Source organism: Rhinolophus ferrumequinum, chromosome 16, assembly GCF_004115265.2.
Source record: "Rhinolophus ferrumequinum isolate MPI-CBG mRhiFer1 chromosome 16, mRhiFer1_v1.p, whole genome shotgun sequence".
Taxonomy (NCBI): domain Eukaryota; kingdom Metazoa; phylum Chordata; class Mammalia; order Chiroptera; family Rhinolophidae; genus Rhinolophus; species Rhinolophus ferrumequinum.
The window spans coordinates 51,428,393-51,450,508 of record NC_046299.1 but is presented as its reverse complement, the minus strand read 5'-3'; the positions used below and the strand labels follow the sequence as shown (position 1 = coordinate 51,450,508).

The window sequence follows — 22,116 nt, the reverse complement described above, 5'->3', positions numbered from 1 at the left end:
AAGGAAACACTCTAATAATGGGTCAATAGGGAAAGCACTCGAACCCAGATAGGTCTAATTCAAAAGCCCCTTTTACTCTATAGTTTGTAAACTTAAAATAAAAATAGAACATCCTGAGTTGTTACAAAATAAAGTTTATTTTCTTCGTATGAGGTAGGCACATTAACCCTTTGACGGTAGTAGAAATACATTAAAGGCACTGGCAGGGATTTGGTCACCATCCATTCAAAACAGCATGAACACACCACCAAACCCCTAAGAGACCCTTTCTTTTCAATTATGAATGATTCATTCTTTCGGAGGTAAAGAGGGGTGATGCTGGAAGAAATGAGATTTCTCTTGTATAATCAGGCGTGTCCCAATAGTTTTAAATCAATTCGATATGTCCCTTTTTAATTAGAAAAATCATTGCTTTCCAACGATTATTGCAAAAGCAAGGACTGTGCACACTGCACTTTATACTTATTAGGAAGGTATATTTAACAAACAGCTTTTGATAAGTGAAAGTTGCGACATCAATCACATGTGAGGCAGGTGTCGGACGCAGAACTCTCCCCATTGCTGCCAAAAAGTACAAAGAAAAAAAGAAAAATCAGCCTTTCCTAACCATTCAGCCAAAGGCCGCCCCCACAAAGCCTCAGAGGCGGGGACTGAGTCCCTGGCAGATGATCTTCACAGGTGCCAGCAATCAGTCTCTATGAAAAGGAAGGTCAAGTCGTCCTTCCGCGACATTTACGAAAAAATCCCCAAGAATTATGTCTTTGCCCCAGGGCAGAGCAGTCGCTGGGTCTCCTCCTCGTCACCCCACAGGGAAGAGGAGATGGCCGCGTTTGACCGTGCGCTGGTCCTGCCCGGTTCTCCCGGGTCTCTCACCAGCCCAGCCTGAGAGGGCTCCCACGTGGCGCCTGCATTTAGCTCTCATCCGGCTCCGCAACCCCGACCGGCGCTCTGATTGGTCACCGGCGGCGGGAGCCGCTCCGGAGCACGAGGCGACTCAGCCAAACTGGGCGGGCACCTGACAAGAGATCGCAGCCCTGCGGGCAGCTCCCGGAGCAGCGGTTTCTGCACTTTGGCCCCATGCCGGCAGCGAGGACGCCACCCAGCGCCAGGGCCGCACAACTACACGTGGGCCCGGGTCGCGGCAGGTGCCGTCACCCTCTACCCTTCCTAGGGTAGCGCTCACCTCAGCGCTCGCGGAGCTTCCACCTTCAGCTTTTTGGGTTTCGGCTCCTGCTCAGCCGCGGCCATCTTTACGCTCCCAACCCACTTAGGCACCGGCGTGCGCCCCTTCGACTCTCTGGCCCCGCCCCCTCTCGTATCACCGCCTTCTTTTTACTAACCCCGCCCTCCCGACTCCTCCCAGTCTATGCCTCTCCCACCCACAGTCATTGGTTCTACCTCTCGGCTCCACCCATTAGCTAATATACAAACCCTTCATGGCCCCGCCCACCCAACTATAGGGGGACCCCAGACTGAGTTAGGCTGCGGATGAGCGCCTGAATCCAGATGGTGTGAGATTGCCCCCCATTCTTCTAGATTCTGGGTGATCTAAAAGATTTATATCCTAAACCGCAAGAGACATGTTTCTTCTCATTCAATGTCTTCCCGCTTATTTAATATTTCCAAATCGGTAGACCTAGTTGGTTTCTTTGAAGCTGTTAGTCAGGCAATCTACTGGGCACTCCAACTGCGGGGTCCTCACGGTCTTCTCAGCTGCCTCAGCCTCGGTCCGGAGAGGACCCGGCGCCGAATCACTGACAGGCCCAGGTGTCGGGGTGAGTGTGAGGGGCGGGGAGTCTGAGGTCAGGGGACAGTTCGGAACCTGGGGAGTAAGCTGAATAGCTGGGGTTCCGGACTCCAGCTTGGACTGCGGACCGGAGCGTCTCCGGTGCTGTGGGCCGGGACCGCGCCTCGCTCCCGGCCTTCCGGGCTTTCTTGCCAGCAGGGCCGGAAGGGAGCGGTGCACCTGCAGCTCAGTGTTTTCAGGCCCCAAACCAGAGATTCAGGCTCATTGGGGTTCTCCGGCGCGAGAAAAAGGTCTTGTCACCCATAGTGAGCTGGAGTGCCAACGATTCGGACGTCAGCCCCAGGCTTCTGCTTTGGAGAACAAAACCTCTGACCGAGCCGAGCGGACCTCTTGTCTGGGGTGGGGAATACAGTGAGGAGGGGATTGCACTTCTTCAGGAGAGAGTGAATATGGAAAAGTGATGAGCGATGTGGCTGGTTGGATTTGGTAGATTTGGATTGAACCTGAAGCCTATACTTTAAGTAGGTGGTGCCACTATAGAATTAGGAGCCGTCGGATGAGGAGAAGGAATTTTGTGGAACTTAGGGATATATCGAGGTTGAAACAGTGATTTAGATGGAAATGGTAGAAAGATTAAAAGAAAAAAAGTGTGGGAAGTAATCCGGAAAGAAACTTACAAGGTGAGAACCCAAACAGGTGAAGTTTCATATAAGAGGATAAGAAGTACTTGGTTTGTTTGGAGGAACGTTACCATGAAATGTACAAGGGTCAAAGGAGTAAATTGAAGTCTGAGAGTAGGTTGTTGGATTTGTTGATTAGGAAGTTAGCCATTTGAGAGAGCGACTTGAATAGAGTCAGTTACTGAGAGGAGAGACTGCAAGTGAACTCATTTGGAGTATGAAGCAAAAGATTATTGAGCATGACAAGATCCCTAAAAGGTTTGAGGTTTGTTTGTTTTTAAAGAATACAAAATACATTAAGTTTTGGTGCAGAAAGCAAGTAACCCATGTCTAAGATTAAAGATTCAAAAAGAGGAGATAAAGACCTTGGAAAAGACGAAAGGAAATGGGATCAAAATTACAAATGGAAGAATTAGCTCTGGAAACAAAGGAGGACACTTTCCATTGAAAACATAGGAAAAGTGGAGGAATGAGGTAAATGAAGAATTACCTGACATATCTTTAGTAGGAAAGCTCTTTTTGAAATAAGGTTAGCTTTTCTTACTGAATCTTAGGATTTTTACAATGTTTCTAAATAGTCAACATAATATATTATTGGAGTTCCCTGCTGATTAGATATTTTTAAGAATATTTAAGAAGCTCAATAATATCTCTATTCATGGGTAGCAAATGGTATTTGTAGTCTCTCTCCCTCTACAAATGACCTCTCTTATTACACACAGAAAATAAAAGCCATCATCTTCCTGCAACCAAATATACAAATCTTGCCGTTTGGTCAAATCCTTTCACCTAGTCTCCCAATACCATTCTCTCCTACTGTCTCCGGGTCTTCTTTTTTTCAGTTATTCTCCTACATCATCAGTCTTTCCCCTCTACTCACACCTTTCATTCAGCATGTAAAAATCATCTTCCTTAATTTTATGAACCACTCCTATTTATTTTCTTGTCTTTTCATCCCCTTCACAGCTAGAGCTCTTGAATGTATCAACTACTCGCCTTATCTATTTTCTTCCCACTTCATGCTATTTATTTATCAGCGCACTGTAGCATATCTAGTTTCCAGCTAAACGACCACTGAAACTACTTTTATAAAGATCACCAGTGTCCTGTGTTAAATCATATATCTCAGTGGGGACAAAAATTGCCTCTTGTGAAACAAACGAAAAAATCATACTCTTTTTATGTATAAAGCAAAGATATGTTTACAGTACATAAAGAGATATACAGATATACTGTAGTACTAAAATTTTTATGGGAGGGGTATGATTGAAGGGAAATCTGAAAAAGCAGGTAATAATGAAAAGAAAGTTGAGAAACACTATTAAATCAACAGTCATTTTCAGTTCTTGTAGCTTGAATTCTTTGTGCCATTTAAAATGTTTAATACTCCATTCTTTTGGAAACACACTAACACACTCTAGTCACTAAAAAACATTATCCTCCCCACCCCCTTTTTTTTATTCCCTCTTCAGCCATATCTTAGTCTTCTTTTTTAGGCCTACTTGCTTGACCCAACTGCTACTCAAATGTTGGAGTTCCTTCCACAGTTTCTCTTCTACTATGCACATTCTCTCTCTGTAATTTTATTCTCCTTATAGTTACAATTCCCATTAGTAAAAAATCATGATTACTCACAAATCGATCTCAAACTTGGCTTCTCTCTAAAGCACCAGACCTATATATACAAAAGTCTTTTGAATATATCCATTTGAGTCAAATATATCCAGATTTGGATCAGATTATACAGGATTAGGGCTAAATGCCTCATTTTCCCCTCTCATCTCCACCCCGCCCCCTCCCTAATCTTTGCTCAAACCTGAATGTTTCTCTTTTCATTTTCCTCCATCCTTACTGTCAACACTCTAGTTCAGGCCACCACCATAACACATCTCTCAACTGGTCTCACGATACTCAGTTGCCCCATTATGCAGTTCCCGCAGTACAATCTTAAAACTGTAAATTGGATTGCATGAATCTCCTCCATAAAACCATAGAAAATGATTTTACATTGCCCAGAGAATAAAGTGAACTAATCTCTGCTTATCTTCTTCTCCAGTCTCATCTCACAACTTCCCTCCGCCTCCTAAAATTGATGAATTTGTACTGGATTTGTCTTGTGTTTTCTCTCACATCAAAGCCTGTGAATTTCTATAGCACACTGTATCTCCCCTATCATAATAGGAATTACATTTTACTGTATTAAGTTGTTTGCCTTCTTCGTTGAACTCTAAACGTGAGTTCAGGGACTCTAATTTGTTCACCTTTGTATCCCCATTGCTTAATATATAAAACATATTCAAAACTACTTGTTGAATGAATAAATGGTGAAAATATTGGCTGAGAATCAGGGAAGCTACATTATTTTCTGGTCTTATTCTCTGGCCTTGGATATGCCTATCTCACCTTCCATGCCTTTATTCTGTTATATATATAGAAGAAACACATTTTCTTTTTTAGACACTATCTTCCAAGGATATTTTGACTATTGTAATTGCACTGATTATGAATCATCAGAATGAGTGTGTTCAACATTTGGTAAAGGGAATTTATGACATATTTAAGCTGCAGTCAGAAGTCGGGTGGAACAGCCTCTGAGCACAGTTTCTCAAGTGGCTTTAAAATAAATTGGGAGAATTCTGCTTTCTGACTCAAAGGATAGTTGTGGTGGTGGTGAGTGTGTAGCTTTCCCAGGAAGTTTATTAAAATAATAAAAGAACTACAGCTGCTAAAAGGTTAAGTAGTTAAACAAACAGGCTGCATGTGATATTTATTTAATTGTTATATGCATTAGGCCCTTGGTCATAATATGGATAGAAGAAATAAGCTCTCTTTTCCTATAATAGAAGGTTAAGATGGGTTTTAAAGCTCAGAACTGTTGAAAGCCACAAGTGTTAACTTTCATCTCAGCACTAAGGATAACAATAATAAATCCAGATGGCCAGTTTAACTTACTGTATTCTTCCAAGACCTGAATTACTGCCAGTGAAAACAACTTTGGTGGAAACTTTTCCTGGAAAGAATTTTTCACCAGCTTAAGAGGATGAGTAGGAATCTGGTTCCTAAAAATAAACAAACAACAAAGTCACTTGCTTTTAGAACAAGCAGGTCTTTTAGGGTATATTGTGGCAATGGAATACCACAGGTCCATGTGAACTATACTTTCTCCAGGATGAATGGTTGAGGAAGGTAACCTGTGTCAGCTCTTTTAAATATAATTTATATTCCAAACAATTTATTAGAACACATTTTGGCTCCTAATTAAACAGTAGGCATATCCTTCAACTCTTCCTCTTAATTATAAGCTCAAAACAGCACATTGGCTGCCCCGTCCAATGTGGTATAACCACTAGCTACATGTAGTACTTTAAATTTAAATTAATTAAAAATAAAACTTCAGTACATCGGTAGTATTAGCCATATTTTAAATGTCCAATAGCCACATGTGGCTACGATACTGGACAGCATAGATACAGGACATGCCCATCATTGCCTGCAATCCTATCAGACAGTGTTGCATTATGTTCCTAATCATCAGTCTCTAAGAGGCAGGTAAAAACAGGAGCTCAGCATTCAACTGGTTCTGGGTTTGAATCCTAGCTCTGATACTTATGCTATGATCTTAGGTCATAGACTTAACATTTCTGATACTTGATTGTCATATCTGTAAAATGGAGATAGAGAAGTATAGCATTGACTTCTGAAGATTAAGTGAGATAATGTAGCTAAAGTGCCTAGCATAGTATCTGGTCCACAGTAAGTACTTAACACATTTTAGATATTATTAATTCATTTATCCTTAACGAAAAAAACACTTTGAATTGAACTGAAAATTAATTTTTATAAAGGATGACATATCAATAGCTGGCTCACCTGAAGTGCTCCAGTCTGGGTCTCACTAAGTTTATTACAGTATTCTGCTTTAAACCACACTATATTTCAGATGAAGATGTTATTTCAAGGAAAAGTGTCATAATACAAATTTACTTGCAGATCTTATTGCTGGAGATTCTGTTTCATGGGGAAAAAAAGTATCAGCAGAGGTTATAGTCAGTTAAAGTTAATAGGTTCTGTGTAGCATGTCTATGTATTCCATTGGCACTAATAGAAATATAAGGCTAACACAAAGCAAACCTACTGAACTCATCTAACTAGCAACACAAAGCAAACCTACTGAACTCATCTAACTAGATAAAGTAGAAAAATTTAGCAGGTTTCAGATATTCTGGAAAAATTCAGTAGGTCCAAAGCCTAAGGAATCAAGGTTTATTGCTACCAACTCAAGTTGATTGCTTGGCTAAACAGAGATGGCTTTGAACAAAGAAACATTTTATTGTTTCCAATAAATAGAAACCCTAAACTAGTAACAGCATTTATAACCTTATTAATACAGTAATTACTAAAACACATCTTAGTAATTAGTATTAATTTACTTGAAAACTATTGAACATATGCCAAATGGGAAAGAGAAATCATCACCAGATAGTCTTTAAATGTCAGCTGCTTTCATAAAATAACTAACATTCTCTAAAACGAACTGGTCAGGTTGATGTCATTGTTTTCCGTGTGAACAGAATTGAATGAATCCATTCTAGAAAGTCTTCCTTTCTTTGAAATTTATCTTCGTGCATAGATACTGTATTTAGATTTAAAATTCTTTCTCCTTAGGCTACGTGTATCATACATGTATCAAACATGTAGCCTATAATTTTGAATGAATGAACCACTGTACTAAAAACCAAATACTATCCACATAAAAGAAAAAAACGATTAAGGTAATTAGACATTTTCCCACTGACCCCCCCCCATTGCAAGGACAATGAACTTTTTATTTAAACATAACTAACCCGTAGAAAAGTATACAAGTCATAACATAAAGTCCCATGATTTATCACAAAATGAACACAACTTGTAACCATCATCTAGATCAAGAAATAAAACATTACCAGCACCTTAGAAGACCACCCCTATACCCATCTCAGTTACTGCCTCCACTTTCCTCCATAAAATTAACCATTTGAATTTTCAAACAGTTTTACCTGTTCTAGAACTTCATATAAATAAAATCATACAGTGTGTATGTATCTTTTTGTCTGTTTGTTCAGTATTGAATTTGTAAGATTCATCCATATTTATCTCATGTAGCAATAGCTTATTCATTTTCATTGCTGTATAATTTTTCATTTAATAATACACTGTTTATTTTTATACATTTTTTTTGGTACACGTTTCTGTTTGATCCACCTGGGAGTGAATTTGTGTGTCTAAGGTATTATGATAATGTGTAGCAATACAATTGATTTTTCATATTAATGTTGTATTCTGCAACCTTGTTAAACTCATTTATTAGCTCTAATTGTGTGTGTGTGTGGGGGTGTTTATTTCTTCCATTCCAAATTAGAAGCCTTTTGTTTCATTTTCTTGCCTAATTGCCCTGGCTAGAACCTCTAGTGGAATAGAAGTTGGAAGAGTGGACATCATTGTTTGTTCTTGATATTAAGGGGAAAGCTTTTGGTCTTTAATCATTAAACATGATGTTAGCTATGGAATTTTCATAGATGCTTTTTATCAGTTTGAAGAAGTTTCTTTCTATTCCTAGTTTAAGGGTTTTTATCACAAAAGGATGTTGGATTTTGCCAAATAATTTTCTGTACCTTTAGAAATTATTATGTTTTTTCGTCTTTTATGAGTATTGTGTATTGTGTTGATTGATTTTCATATGTTGTATCAACCTTGCATTCTTGGAATAAATCCCACTTGGTCAGGGTGTATAATCTTTTTATATGTTGCTGGATTCAGTTGCTAGTATTTTGTTCAGGATTTTTTGCCTCTATATTCTTAAGTGATAACAGTATGCAGTTTCTTGTATTGCCTTGTCTGATTTTGGTGTCAGGATAATACAAGGATACTTTTTGATGTATACTAAATTTAAACCTTTTCTCCCCCCCCCCCCCCCCCCAGAAAATGATCCACAGTCTATTTCTCATAAACTGCTCCGGTGACATATTTCTAGAGAAACACTGGAAGAGTGTTGTGAGCCAATCTGTCTGTGATTATTTCTTTGAAGCTCAAGAGAAAGCTGCTGACGTTGAAAATGTACCACCTGTCATTTCAACACCTCACCACTACCTCATCAGTATCTATCGGGATAAGCTCTTCTTTGTGTCTGTCATACAGACTGAAGTGCCACCTCTCTTTGTAATTGAGTTCCTACATCGAGTTGCTGACACTTTTCAGGTTGGTTATTCATCAAATCTTTTGAACTTAAATTACCCAAGTTAGTTGGAGGTGGGACACATTATTATATTTGTTAATTACCCAACTATTGACGTGTTGTCTGTCTCTTCTACTAAGCATAAATTCATAAAACCTTTTTTGTAGGGTGTATAGTAGCACACATGGCTGCTGCATTCACTGTTTTAGGAGAACAGAACAATCTCATGGTCACGAAAGCCTTATTTTTTATATGCATTACAAATTATGTCCTCAGTAAGCAACAGTGCCCTCCACATACAATTCTATGAATGGTCCCCAGATTTTATTGGTTATCAAATCTTCTAATGTTTACATTTTTTATTTTATCTTGTTTTGCAGAATATACCAAATAATTTAAAACTTAGCTGTGTGTTTTGGAGTACCAAATCACAGCAAAGGAAGCTTATAGTTCATATTCTTATTTATTGTTTCATTGTACTTTCTAGCATAATATGTAATAGGAATTCAATCTAAAAATATTAAGAAAATATTGAGGAATGGTATATAGAACTATCGAGGGTGTTTTTTTCCTCTGTATTTCCTCTGTATTCATCTTAAACAATGAATTATGTTACTATAACTTTATTCTTCAAAACAAAAAGTATTTAGCAAGCCTTTCTTCATGCCTTCCATTGTGCAATATTATATACATTTTGTCAGGACTACTTTGGTGAGTGTTCGGAGGCTGCAATTAAGGATAATGTGGTCATAGTATATGAGCTCTTGGAAGAAATGTTAGACAATGGATTTCCACTGGCTACTGAATCCAACATTTTGAAAGAACTGATTAAACCACCAACAATTCTACGTTCTGTCGTCAACTCTATTACAGGTAAGGTGAAAACATACTTTATTAGGATCTGAGCAATTAAAACTTTATAAACAACTCGTTGTTGCTTATGTTCTGACAGATTATTAAGGTAGTCCAGTGTGGCCAGAATTAAAGTTGGTGATAATATTAAAATAGATAGTATATTTCTTTTCATGGAAAGAGGCTAGACTGTAAATGATAAAGAACTTTTGGTTATTATTTTTTTATTATAGGTTTTTCTACAAGACGATAACTTATTACTATTGTTTAACACTAAAGAGTAAGACTGAATAAATTATCCCATTTAATCCTAAAGAAGCCTATATCATGATGGGTGTTAACTTATGTGGTAATCATTTTGCAATATAAACATAAATCACTATGTTATATATCTTAAACTTAACACAATGTTAAGTGTCAATTATAACTCAATAAAGTTGGAAAAAATAAAAATAAAAAAATACTGTTATAAAACTGGCATTATGCTGCTACCCTACAATTACTAGAGTATAGAAAATGTAAGTCTGTACCACAGAGTATGTACTGTCTCCTCCAAGTCTTTGTTTTATACATGCAAGAGATGTATTAAAACAAAAGTATATAGGAAAGTAGTCCATTTGTGAGATCTTATACTTTGTGTGCCTTGTACTTGTGTTATAAGCTTCCAATTTCTAGCTCTACTGAGCTAGTACATCAGATAACAATATTCTTTTGAAAATATTAAAGACTTCTAGAGAAAAATTTCTATGAAACGTTATGTGCCATTCCAGCTATACTGTCCACCATTGTAAATGCCTCTCCAAGTGCATTGACCTAAAAAATGGGGTAAGAGAGGCCTGGTCATTCCATAGCTCTTACTCATTCTCTGTACAAGGCTGAGTGACAGGAAAATTCAAAGAAAGATCATCTCATCTGTGCTCCTAAAACTTACATTCTGGATGGAAGAGACTGGAAAAAAAATTAAAATATATAAATAATAGTGTAAAGTTTTTAAAAGCAATTTCATACTTTACAGATGATATAGTCACACTGGAAAGTGTTGTTAAGAATGTACCACTTTTGAATTGGAAATCTACATTAACCAAAAATATTAAATATGTTACTCCTCAAGGATATATGTTTGGGACAATCAGATTTATTTTCAGACCTATGTCAGCTTACCAGGAAATTAGCCCGCTATTGAACATTAGCCATATTGCAGCCAGATGGGTGTGCTGACCTTAAAATGGAAAAAGGCCAAAGTATGTTCTTCATTGCAGTTACTCCACTGAGGCCTGCTTGGCAGCATCTCATGTTGAATCTAAGCTGAATACCAAAGGACCTAGTTATCACTCTGTATTCTCAGTGGAGACATTTTATCAGCAGAAGGGTTTGAAACAACCAGCTTCTTTTTTCATCAGTGGCAGCAGGATGAGATTCTGTTGTTGAGCCACTGGAATTAGGTTAGGTTACTGTTAACACACAGGAAGCAAAAGATAAGTAAATGAATTTAACCTGGATTGGCAGATAGAAGACCACATGGCCTATTTCTGTCTTCTGGAAATTTGATCATGTTGGTATGGATATGTCTCCAACAATTCTGGAAACCTTCCACAACTTCAGTGAGGAAAAACCCAAATATTAAAGAAGCAACTAAAGCATTCTTTTTTTCTTTTTTTTTTTCCTCTTAATGCCTTTTCTGATGATTATTTTATGCATTAGCTTCGCTTTCTCCTTTTCTGGTTTTTAGGCAGTAGTAATGTTGGGGACACACTCCCCACTGGGCAGCTGTCCAACATCCCATGGCGCCGAGCAGGGGTAAAGTACACAAATAATGAAGCCTATTTCGATGTCGTTGAAGAAATAGATGCAATTATAGATAAATCAGGTAATTGTGTATATGCAGTATTATTTGGGAAAAACAGTTCAGCTGACATAAGCTGAATAGAAAATTGAAATCCCTTGGCAGTATGGTTTCAGTGGAAAAGCTTTGGTTTTCTAATTGTTTAAAAATCTGTTTATTTTGCCCAGAGACTACATATAATTTTCATAACCACTAGTTGAGATCTGCCAAACCTTTGTAAATCAGATCGTATGCTGTCTTACATTAAGCTACTCATTACCCTGTTCACATCTCCCTCTTGCCATTCATTCATTCTAACATTTACTATATATCTATTGTATACCATACCTTGCTGCTACTTTTGTGCAGTACTTCTAGTAAAGACCCCAGACAAAACAACTCTGTTAGAATCATAAAATTTTTTTTAAAACATCTAGTCCAACCCTCACATTTTATACAGAAGGAACTGAAGTTCAGAAGGGCTAAGTAATCTGCTCAAGGTAACACAGCTAGTTGGTGTGTGAAAATGAGTTACTGTGAAATATAGCTAATATCTTTTCTATAGTGAGTGCCCTTCTCAGTGTAAAATTCCGTTGTACAGAATAATAGCTATATTACAGAATAATGGCTCCTGTTTCTTAAAAGTTAACAGATAGCTTAATCTATTTCATGAGAAACTTGCCTCATTTTTAAATTCTGTTAAAAATATTCTAACTTTATATCCAGCACTAGTACAAGTTTGACTATAAAGATACAGACAGGTTTGATTTTCCTCAGAATTATTATATTCCAACCAGAGTTAGGTACAGGCCATGGCACTTAAAAAGCTGTCTGAAGTGGTGTAATGGATCTCTGTCCACTGACCTGTTAATAGATGTGCAAAGCTTCAGTATGTCTGACACCCAGGAGGTATCTCCATTACTTCAGAGATAATGATAGCTCTAGTAAAGACGCAGATTCTAGTGATGTTATCACCCTGTTTCTTCTTTCTTCAGGATCTACAGTCTTTGCAGAAATTCAGGGGGTCATTGATGCTTGCATTAAACTATCTGGAATGCCTGACCTTTCCCTTTCTTTCATGGTAGGTTTTGTTCTCCTGTTCTGTAGCTGCTTTCATGCCTAATCCATGTGAAGTACTAAGTGAAGTGATAAATATACTGAGACATGTTGGTATCTTAGAATGCAGAAGACTATCTCAGAAATATCCTTAGCACAACTTCCCACGAGAACAGCTTACATGATGAGCGTAGCCTTCATGGAAAGGCTGAGGAAAGGTCTTTGCCTGGATGTGCTAGAAGGAGCTTAAATGGCTGGCTGGTTTCTGCAAATCTGCTGTGTTATTTTTACTGAATTATTATTTGCTTTGCTGATACGAAATGGCATTGATTTTTTGCATCATTTTAGACTTGGTATGACACAATCAAGAGAACTGAGCTCTAGTGGTATCTCTGTCACCAGCTTGTTCTGACCTTGAGTTCTTTGAACCTGTGTTTTTTTCATCTATGAAATGGGAATGATACTACTTGTATTTTCTACCTCATAGAGTTACTGAAATTCAAATAAAATAAGGCATATAAAATTTCATATTATGAAACCATAAGGTTGTATTGATGGGTTCATGGTAACAAACTCTTACATGACCTTTAAGGAGCATATTAATTTCTCATAATATCTGAGTAGAGTTGCCATATTCATTATACTCTATGAATCTGGCTGTGTTCTGTTTTCCTGGCAGAACCCAAGGCTTCTAGATGATGTCAGCTTCCACCCCTGCATCCGGTTCAAGCGTTGGGAATCTGAAAGAGTTTTGTCATTTATTCCTCCAGATGGGAATTTCCGACTCATATCATATCGTGTCAGCTCACAAAAGTATGTTGATGCATCAACCAGATACTGCCATCATATACCAATGTGCTGGGTAGAACTGACTTCCCTATTTCGTTCTGACAGTTAGATACTTGAATTCATCATTGTTCTCTTTAGCCATGGTTCACCAGGATAGCCAAGGACTGGTGAAAATATGTCTAAAATAATCAGTGTACCTTGACTCTCAGAGTACAGAGTAGTAGTAAATGAGACTAGTCAAATATGTACCTGAGAACAAGCATTTGGGACTATGTATAACTTGGGCAAAACCGTGATCCGTGCTATAATTTTACTATAGTCTGTAGACTTCATGGCTGACAGAAGGAGACAGACCTACCGGTAATTCCCCAGACATCCCCCAACTGAAGAGTGACTTGTAGAGTGGCTTCAAGTCACTCTTCTCTGCACTGTGTTTTAAATGCATGATTCAATGTTGTGGGTTATAGCTGGTTTGTCCCTTGAAAATATCAGAAGTTATTTGGGTAACATCAGGACAGGACTCAAAAGCAGAGGAATTGTTTCTTGGCTCTTACTACATAGGAACTGCTTTATTTAGTTTTTGTAATTTTAAATTCTTTCTATGGGATCTTAATTCATTTCTTTAAACTACTGCTATTTGCCCCAATTGTTGATCCTATAATTGAGCTTCAGATCTCTATCTTTATTTGTATAGTTATTGCTCAGAAATTGTCATTCCTAACACAGTGGTACCTGAACACTGAGCTATGCTCACCACCTCCCTACAGCCTGCCCCCGATACAGAATCTGCAGTTCTGAAGGTATTGGGCCCTATAGTGGGATAAGAGGCAGAGTAAGATACTCTGCACTGAGGTTTTTAGGCCGCCTCCTGAGCTATCTCATAACATTAATTGTGTGTGTCTGTGCTTTTGTGTCTTTCTTTATCTTTTTAGTCTAGTGGCAATACCAGTGTATGTGAAACATAGCATCAGCTTTAAGGAGAACAGTTCCTGTGGCAGATTTGATATAACAATTGGACCAAAGCAGAATATGGGAAAAACTATTGAAGGAATCACAGTGACAGTTCACATGCCAAAAGTTGTGCTGAATATGAACCTGACACCAACACAAGGCAGCTATACATTTGATCCAGTTACCAAGGTACAGCTACCTCATATCAAGAGTGAGCGAGTGTTTCTGCAGTCTTTGTTTTGTGATTTGCTTGGGGAGTAGGTAGAGGGAAGGTTTAGTGTCTTGGTTAAAACTAAAGTTCCTGATGAAACCTAGAGAGCATACTGTGCTGTGCTTCTGCCACTGGCTGTGAAGGGAATCCTGTATCTGCTGCCGAGTAGAACCACTGCAAAGAGACTCATCCTGTCCTCCATAAGGTGCCTTTACTCACCGTTGATAATCCAGAGACACACTCATTTTCTAGTGAGGAAGATGTGAAAGCTTTTTAAAAAGAGAAAAGTATTTTGTGGGTATAAAAAGATATTGTTAAATTTTCTATAGAAATTGGTCATTAAGACCTTTCTCTTCCTTTTCAATTTAAAAGCATTGTTTCATACTTTTCCACAGGGGATGTTGGCTGGAAAGCTACTTTCTCACCCTACGTCAATGTGCCTCAAGCAGAGGGTTTTCAGAGAAACTCTAAAAATTTATTTTCTCTCAGCTTCCTGCTTGGGTAAAAAATATTCTTTTCAATAGCAGAGTCATAGAGCTGCCTGATAAATGAAAAAATATGTTTTTAAATAAAATCATAGAATGTTAAAGATCATCTAATCCAGTCCTGAGTATTCAAAGAACCTCTCCAGAGACCACACAAGATTGAGAAGTGAAGGGGAGTTCCAGATCCATAGCCCTTCACTCCAGCTTCAACCATAACAGCTTTACTTTCTCCTCTTAGTAAGCTTCCACACTAAAGATTTCATTTGAACGACGTGTTCCATAGCTAAAAGTTTAAAAATACCAATTTAAGTCAGTCTTATCATTTTATAGAAAAATAAACTGAGGCCCAGACAGAAATAATAAAGTCGGTATAGTGGAAAGAACATTTGAAATCAGATAGCCTTAGGTTGAAAGCCCAACCTTCTCACTAACTGACCTTAAGCAAATCATTTGACCTCAGCCTTAATTTCCTCATTTGTAAAAAGACAAAATATAAATCATAGGTTACTATGAAATAATGTACAAATAGTGCTATATCCAAAAGTAGATGTTCAACAAATGTTGGTTCTCTACTTACTCTCCATTCAGTCATAGAACTAATTAGTGGTAAACTCAGTGAAGATCCCAGGTCTCAATGACCCAGTCCGGATGGCAAAGTAGGTAAATGCTATGCTTGCCTTCTCTCACGACCACATTAAAATTACAACTAAACTATAGAACAACAATCATTGAGAGTCACCTGAAGTCTAACTGAACTGAAGCCCTACAACTACGGACACACAGGAAAAAACCACTTCAGGATTGGTGGGAGAGGCAGAGACATGGAATGGACTGGTCCCACACCTGCCTATGACCATTAAAAATCAGGAGGGATATCTCAGCTGCAGAGACCCCCCCACTGGAGGAGCGAGGAGTCCCAGCCCCTTTCCAGCCCAGGGCTCCAGTGCCGGGGAGAGAAGTCCCCTAATTTCTGGCTTTGAAAACCAGCGGAGATTGTGGCTGAGTGAACTCCAGCCACCCCTCTTAAAGGGACTATGCACGGACTTACCGTTGCAATCACTGCTTCTGAGCTCCGATGCTGGGGCAGCAGGTGGATAGACAACAGGCACATATGTGGGGAACTGACTTGTATGGCTGTAGGACGAGGGCTGGAGGGACAGCTTTCTCCCAGACAGAGGAGCTGGCAGAAGCCATTATTTCTTTGTTGAGCCCTCCCCTTTCCCAGTGTGTAGATGCTGGTGGCCGCCATGTCTGAGTCTCCATCAAGCTGGCTAACGCTGTTCTTTTGCCACGCCCTGGTGATTTGAGACCCACCCCACTCAACTTTTAGGCACACCCAAACTGCTTCCAGTGGCTTTTTCATACAAGCCACCTGCCTTAGCTCATACCACAGACTTTTCTAGGGTCTCTGAAAGGTTTGCAGAACACAGACAAGCAGTATCTGGCTTGAGTGTGTCCCATACCTCTGGCTGAGCAGCCCTAAGCCCAACACTAGTGGCAGCCGACCTTGGTTAATGGCTTGGCCTCTCCAGGCGCTTTCAATGAAGGCATGGGCAGCGGCCATCTACAGATTGTTTTGTGGCTCCTACCTGGCGGCCCCAGATGGGACATGGGCTGCAGCTGAACTTGACCCGTAGCAGGTCCCCTCCCAGGTGGCACACCAGTAGCCAGCTTCAAAACAAGTAGGAACATCACCCAGCCACCTCCAAGGACGACACACCCAGGGAGCAGATTGGCTAAGTACCAGAGCCCTGCTGATGCAGATCCTACTCTGCTGATGCACCTTGCACCACAACTCCTCCACTGTATCACAGCAAGTCCTCACAACCAATGACACCAAGGGTGAATCCCTCCCGTTTATATGCAAACAGCAACCAAGGCTCAACTACAACAAGAGGGCACGCACAACTCACACAAGGGACCACCTGGAGTGTGTGGCTCAGGTGACCAGGAGTACTGTGCTTGAGCACACCTACTACATAAGGCCACTCTACTGGGAGACCTAGCTGCCCTACCTAATACATAGAAACAAACAGAGGGAGGCAGCCAAAATGGGGAGACAAACATGTCCCAAATAAAATAACAAAGCTCTAGAAAAAGAACTAAACAAAATGGAGACAAGCAAATCTACCAGATGCAGAGTTCAAAACACCGGTTATAAAGATGCTCAGTTGTTTCAGGGAGAACTTCAACAAAGAGATAGGAAGCATAAAAATGGAAATAGAAAACACAAAAAGAACTAGTCAGAAATAAAGAATACAATAGTGGAAATGAAGAATACATTACAGGGAATCAACAGTAGATTAGATGAAGCAGAAGATCGAATCAGCGATTTAGAAGATAAGGTAGCAGAAAACATCCAATCAGAACAGAACAGCAAAAAGAAAATCCAAAAAAAGGATAGTTTAAGGGGCCTCTGAGACAACATTAAGCGTACCAACATTCACATTATAGGGATACCAGAAGGAGAAGAGAGAAAGCAAGGAATTGAAAACCTATTTAAGGAAATAATGATGGGAAACTTTCCTAACCTGGCAAAGGAAATAGATATACAAGCCTAGGAAATGCAGAGTCCCAAACAAGATGAACCCAAAGAGGCCCACACCAAAACACATCATAATTAGAATGCCAAAGATTCAAGACAGAGAGAATCTTAAAAGCAGCAAGAAAAAAGCAGTTAGTTACCTACAAGGGAGCCCCCATAAGACTGTCAGCTGATTTCTCAACAGAAACTTTGCAGGAAAGAAGGGATTGGCAGGAAATGTTCAAAGTGATGCAATGCAAGGACCTACAATCAAGATTACCCAGCAAAGCTGTCATTTAGAATTGAAGGACAGATGAAGAGCTTCCCAGACAAGAAAAAGCTAAAGAAGTTCCTCACCACCAAACCAGTATTACAAGGAATGTTAGAGGGACTTCTTTAAGACGGAAAAATATATATATATATATATATATATATATATATATATATGAATAATAAAAAGGCAATAACTACATACCTATCAACAATTACTGTCAGTGTAAATGGGTTAAATGCTCCAATCAAATGATGGGGGGCTGAATGGATAAGAAAACAAGACCTTTACATATGCTACCTATAAGAGACTCATTTCAGATCAAAAGACACACAGAGGGATGGAAAAAGATATTTCATGAAACTGAAAACAAACAAAAAGGCTGGGGTAGCAATACTTATACCAGGCAAATTAGACTTTAAAGGCTGTAACAAGACAAAGACCTAGTAATCCCACTTCTGGGTATTTATTTGAAGAAACGCAAAATGGTACTTTGAGGGGACATGCTCATCCATATGTTCATTGCAGCATTATTTACAATGGCCAAGATATGGAGGCAGACTGGGTGCGCTGAATGGATGAATGGATAATGAAGAGGTGGTACATATATACAATGGAATGTTACTCAGCCATAAAAAAGAATGAACTTGCCATCTACAACAACATGGATGGACCTAGAGGGTATTGTGCTGAGTGTAGCAAGTCAAACAGAGACAGACAAATGTCATATGATTTCATGTACAAGTGGAATCTAAAGAACAAAATAAATGAAACAGAAACAAACGCATAGATACAGAGAACATTTTGATGGTTGCCAAGTGGGAGGGGGTTGGGGTTAGGTGAAAAAGAGAAAAGGATTAAGAAATACAAACTGGTTGTTACACAATAGTCATGAGGATGTAATGTATAGCACAAGGAATATAGTCAATAATATTATAATAGTGGTGTCAGATGGGTACTAGGTTTATTGGGATGATAGATGGGTGGGGGTTTGGATGCAGGGTGAAAAAGGTGAAGGGATTAAGAAATACAAATTGGTAGTTATAAAATAGTCATGGGGATGTAAAGCATAAGGAATATAACAAATAATATGGTAACAACTATGTATAGTGCCAGGTGGGTACTAGTCAGGGAGATCACTTCTTAAATTATATAAATGTCTGACAACTATGCTGTACACCTGAAATTAATATGAAGTAATATTGAATGTCAACCGTAATTGAAAAATTACAAAGGGGGGAGAGATAAAGGGGAATTAGAGGTTCAAACTTCAGATATAAAACAAGTTAAGTCTTGGGGGTGTATTATACAGCATAGGAAATATAGCCAATAATATTGTGATAGCATGGTACGTTGTCAGATGGTTGTTGGACTTATGGTTGGACTTAGCATAGGGAATATAATCAGTAATGTAATAACTAAGTATAGTGCCAGGTGAGTACTTTTGAATAACTATTACGTACACCTGAAACTAAAATAATATTGTTAGCTATATTTAAATAAAAATCTTGAAAAAAAAAATGTCTGAGGTCTTTTGCTTCCAAGACACTGTGCTCCATTTTGTACAAAAATTTATGGTGTCTTTGAACAGTGTCTTTGAACATTTGTCTTTATTAAATGGTTCAGGTTGTTTTTGGTTTTCATGTCTTTTTAAGGTACTAACATGGGATGTGGGCAAAATTACTCCACAAAAGCTCCCAAGTCTTAAAGGACTGGTAAATTTACAGTCTGGAGCACCCAAGCCAGAAGAGAATCCAAGTCTCAACATACAGTTCAAGATCCAGCAGCTTGCGATTTCAGGTAAGTGTAAATTTGACTTGTGTTTCAGAGTAACTGAATTTTGCTGAGTTTGACTATAACCTGCTGAGGTTGCTTAGGAGAGTGAGTCATATTCCCTCTCCAGAAAGAGCAACAGCTCCGTTTGCCTTTCATGCTGTGTATGGGGCCAGACTCTTGGGTGCAGTGATTTTGGAGGGCACCCTATTTCACGCAGGTTCACTTCACCCCCACCCTCATTCAAGCACCAAAGAAGACATCATTCATACTCACAGAGAGTAGAATCATCCTTAAATTCCTTGCCCACGTGGGAATCTGAACTAAAATCATACCCCCAGTGCTATGATTTGTGAATGGTAGAAGGGACATTGCTTCCAAATGGTGGAAGGAACAATGGTTAATGTCAGATTTACTGTGTCATTCTCATTGCTAAACAAATCCTATATTGGTTGGTGTGACCAGGAAAATAATTTATTTCTTTCCTTACCCATTCTTTTTGACACAGGCTTAAAAGTAAACCGCTTGGACATGTATGGGGAGAAATATAAGCCATTTAAAGGAGTCAAATATGTCACAAAAGCTGGAAAGTTCCAAGTGAGGACATGAGAAGAGGCCAGCATTCCTCAAGACCTGTTTGTTTTCCAAGTGTCATTACAGTTTATTACTATTAGGTACCAAGTGGGTGGGAATACATATTCTAGTTAAAGCCTATGTGTCGAGCTGCACACCGCTAACAAAGTTGCTTAGTAATCAGTGTAGGGTTCTTAAGGAGCATTAAGCTCAGGTAACTTTTGAATGACTTAGCTTATTTTGTATCTTTTCACTTAGGAAGATTTGGGAGGTGATTCCCTCCCTAGGAGGACACCAGCTGGGGGCTGCACATGTTAACAGTAAAGGCAGAAGGCCACAGTGATAACCCTCTCCAGAAACAAGCCAGCAGGAGCTGTCTTAATCTGTAATGTGATGTGTCAGGTGCAGCCAAATATCCACCTGATCTTAGCCATCCCAAATCCGTGTCTGTCCCAACAGAGGAAATTTTCCCCACCCCGAGAAGTTTACAAAAAACTGCCTCTTCAAGTGTTTGCCTTACTCAGCTTTTCACTTGTGCCATTAAGCAAGCACTGTAGCAAAAGCCACTTCCACATGGCCCTGGCCAGGAGCACTGCTCCGTGCCCCATTCTCACTGTACTTGGTATTGTATTTTTTATAAATAAGATTTTTATGTAAAGCTCCAATTTTGATTTACAGGGACCTTGCTGCAGTAAGTACCATCTCAGTTTTGTGCCATTGGTTCAGCTGTTAGCACAGTAAAAATCATTTGTATCAAAGGGGCAAATGCTTTAAGGTAATAAAAGGGAACACTACTGCTTTTTGGAAGTTACAGCAAGTACAAGCATTTGAGATTTTAAGCAAATTAAACGACTGAGAGAAACTTAAGTGAACCTTTGCCATCTTCATGTTTTCTAAAGCCTATCAAACAAACGCCAGTTAAACTGTAGGCAGCCTGAAGGCCTCATGCCCCAGTTCATTCAGCGACGGGAGGAAAACGCCTGCCTGTCCTCATCTCTGTTCCTGTTTGTAAGAGCTGGAGTTTGCCTGTCCCTTGTCTTTGGGGAAACTCCCTTTCCACACTGTGCTTCCCACGGCGCTACTCAGTAGATTCCTCCCTGAAACTATTGTGGTAATTGTCACTGGAGTACTTACATGTCTCTGCTATGCCGACAGTACGTGGAGGTACATTATATTGAGGCAGAAACACAATCCTCAGTAACATTGAGAAACGACTGCTCATCGTGGTCAGCAAGTCAGTTTATAGTTGTAACATTTCACTCAACTGTACTGGCGTAGAAGTCCAGTTATTTTGCCTTGTGAGACATGAAGAATGGAGAAAAGCTCAAAGTTAAGATCTAAGTGCTTGTTCTTCATGGTTCCTCTTGTTCTTACTTACGCTATTAAGTTCTTCTGAGTCCATTCTTTTCATTCTTTATCGTGCTAAAGATAGCCTTGACACTCAGCGCACTCTGCTGTGGGGCTGGTGGGTGGTGCTGGGACCGGAGCCCACCACACAGCAGCATTCTGACCTTCGTCTGCCTGGGGCACCCAGCCTGCCTTTCATCTAACAGGAAAGGTCACTTACTGAAACTTTGAAATTTCTGGGGTAATCAATGTCAGCTTGGCAGCTAAAATCAAGGTGTCGCCAAATATTGATTCCCTGTTTCAGGCTGGTTACCCAGTTCAGTTGCTTTTCGTTTTTAATGTCTTAACTCTTCAAAGTTCATACCTCAAAAGAGCAGTCAATCAGTACATTTGCTTTTCTGTCTGCAGAATCCCTACTCAGCCATCACTCCCTGGACTACCCAGTTTTCTTTCTGTGCCATCCTGCGTACAAGCAGATTGTTTGCCAAGAGTCCCTTGCCTCTAGCAATTTCTGCTAAAACCTCCAAGTAGACAATTTCCTGTTACAATTAAATTATTCTATTTATTAATTTGACTGAACCCAGTAAATCCTTTCTCTAGTTCTGGCTATTATACTGTCAATAAAATGATGAAAGCAACAAGTTGGTTTCTCAGCTTGACTGTTGATTGAGCATTCTCAGATGGGCACCTGTCAGACCAGGCGAACGTGATCAGACGTTGCTCCGCATTCTCCTAGAGGTGAAGGTTGCTGCAAAGCACCTCCCAGGGCTCCTCTCTCAGCCTCTACATTAAATGTCTGCGTTCTGAGCATCACCGTTCTGTCC

The 22,116-nt window shown here is 39.4% G+C and overlaps 2 protein-coding genes across 3 annotated transcripts in view; one reads left to right on the top strand and one right to left on the bottom strand.

The window, feature by feature from the left end:
• The window catches only part of ADK (adenosine kinase), a 449,806-nt gene extending 448,504 nt beyond the window's left edge, over window positions 1-1,302 (bottom strand). Inside the window, exon 1 of the mRNA XM_033130725.1 lies at window positions 1,184-1,302. Within this exon, the coding sequence (XP_032986616.1) occupies window positions 1,184-1,248 (65 nt within the window). The 5' untranslated portion in view covers window positions 1,249-1,302. The remainder of the gene's footprint in view (window positions 1-1,183) is intronic.
• Window positions 1,303-1,515: 213 nt separating this feature from the next.
• AP3M1 (adaptor related protein complex 3 subunit mu 1) lies at window positions 1,516-20,812 on the top strand. Of its 2 annotated transcripts, none has more exons than XM_033131243.1 (9): window positions 1,516-1,775; window positions 8,386-8,661; window positions 9,340-9,511; window positions 11,220-11,357; window positions 12,308-12,393; window positions 13,048-13,181; window positions 14,090-14,297; window positions 19,255-19,399; window positions 19,881-20,812. In XM_033131243.1, the coding sequence occupies exons 2-9, from the start codon at window positions 8,389-8,391 to the stop codon at window positions 19,979-19,981; spliced, it is 1,257 nt and encodes a 418-aa protein (XP_032987134.1). In that variant the 5' UTR covers window positions 1,516-1,775; window positions 8,386-8,388; the 3' UTR covers window positions 19,982-20,812. The 2 variants fall into 2 exon arrangements, with proteins under 2 accessions (XP_032987134.1, XP_032987135.1); XM_033131244.1 differs by lacking the exon at window positions 1,516-1,775 and adding an exon at window positions 2,711-2,901.
• The last annotated feature ends 1,304 nt before the right edge of the window (window positions 20,813-22,116 follow it).

What these genes read in the sequence shown, in the direction of transcription:
- AP3M1 (XM_033131243.1), top strand. Translation starts at nt 8,389, where the DNA reads ATGATCCACAGTCTATTTCTCATAAACTGCTCCGGTGACATATTTCTA. An exon ending in CATTTGATCCAGTTACCAAG is followed by an intron (nt 14,298 to 19,254) that starts GTACAGCTACCT and finishes TGTCTTTTTAAG; the next exon opens with GTACTAACATGGGATGTGGG. An exon ending in CCAGCAGCTTGCGATTTCAG is followed by an intron (nt 19,400 to 19,880) that starts GTAAGTGTAAAT and finishes TTTTTGACACAG; the next exon opens with GCTTAAAAGTAAACCGCTTG.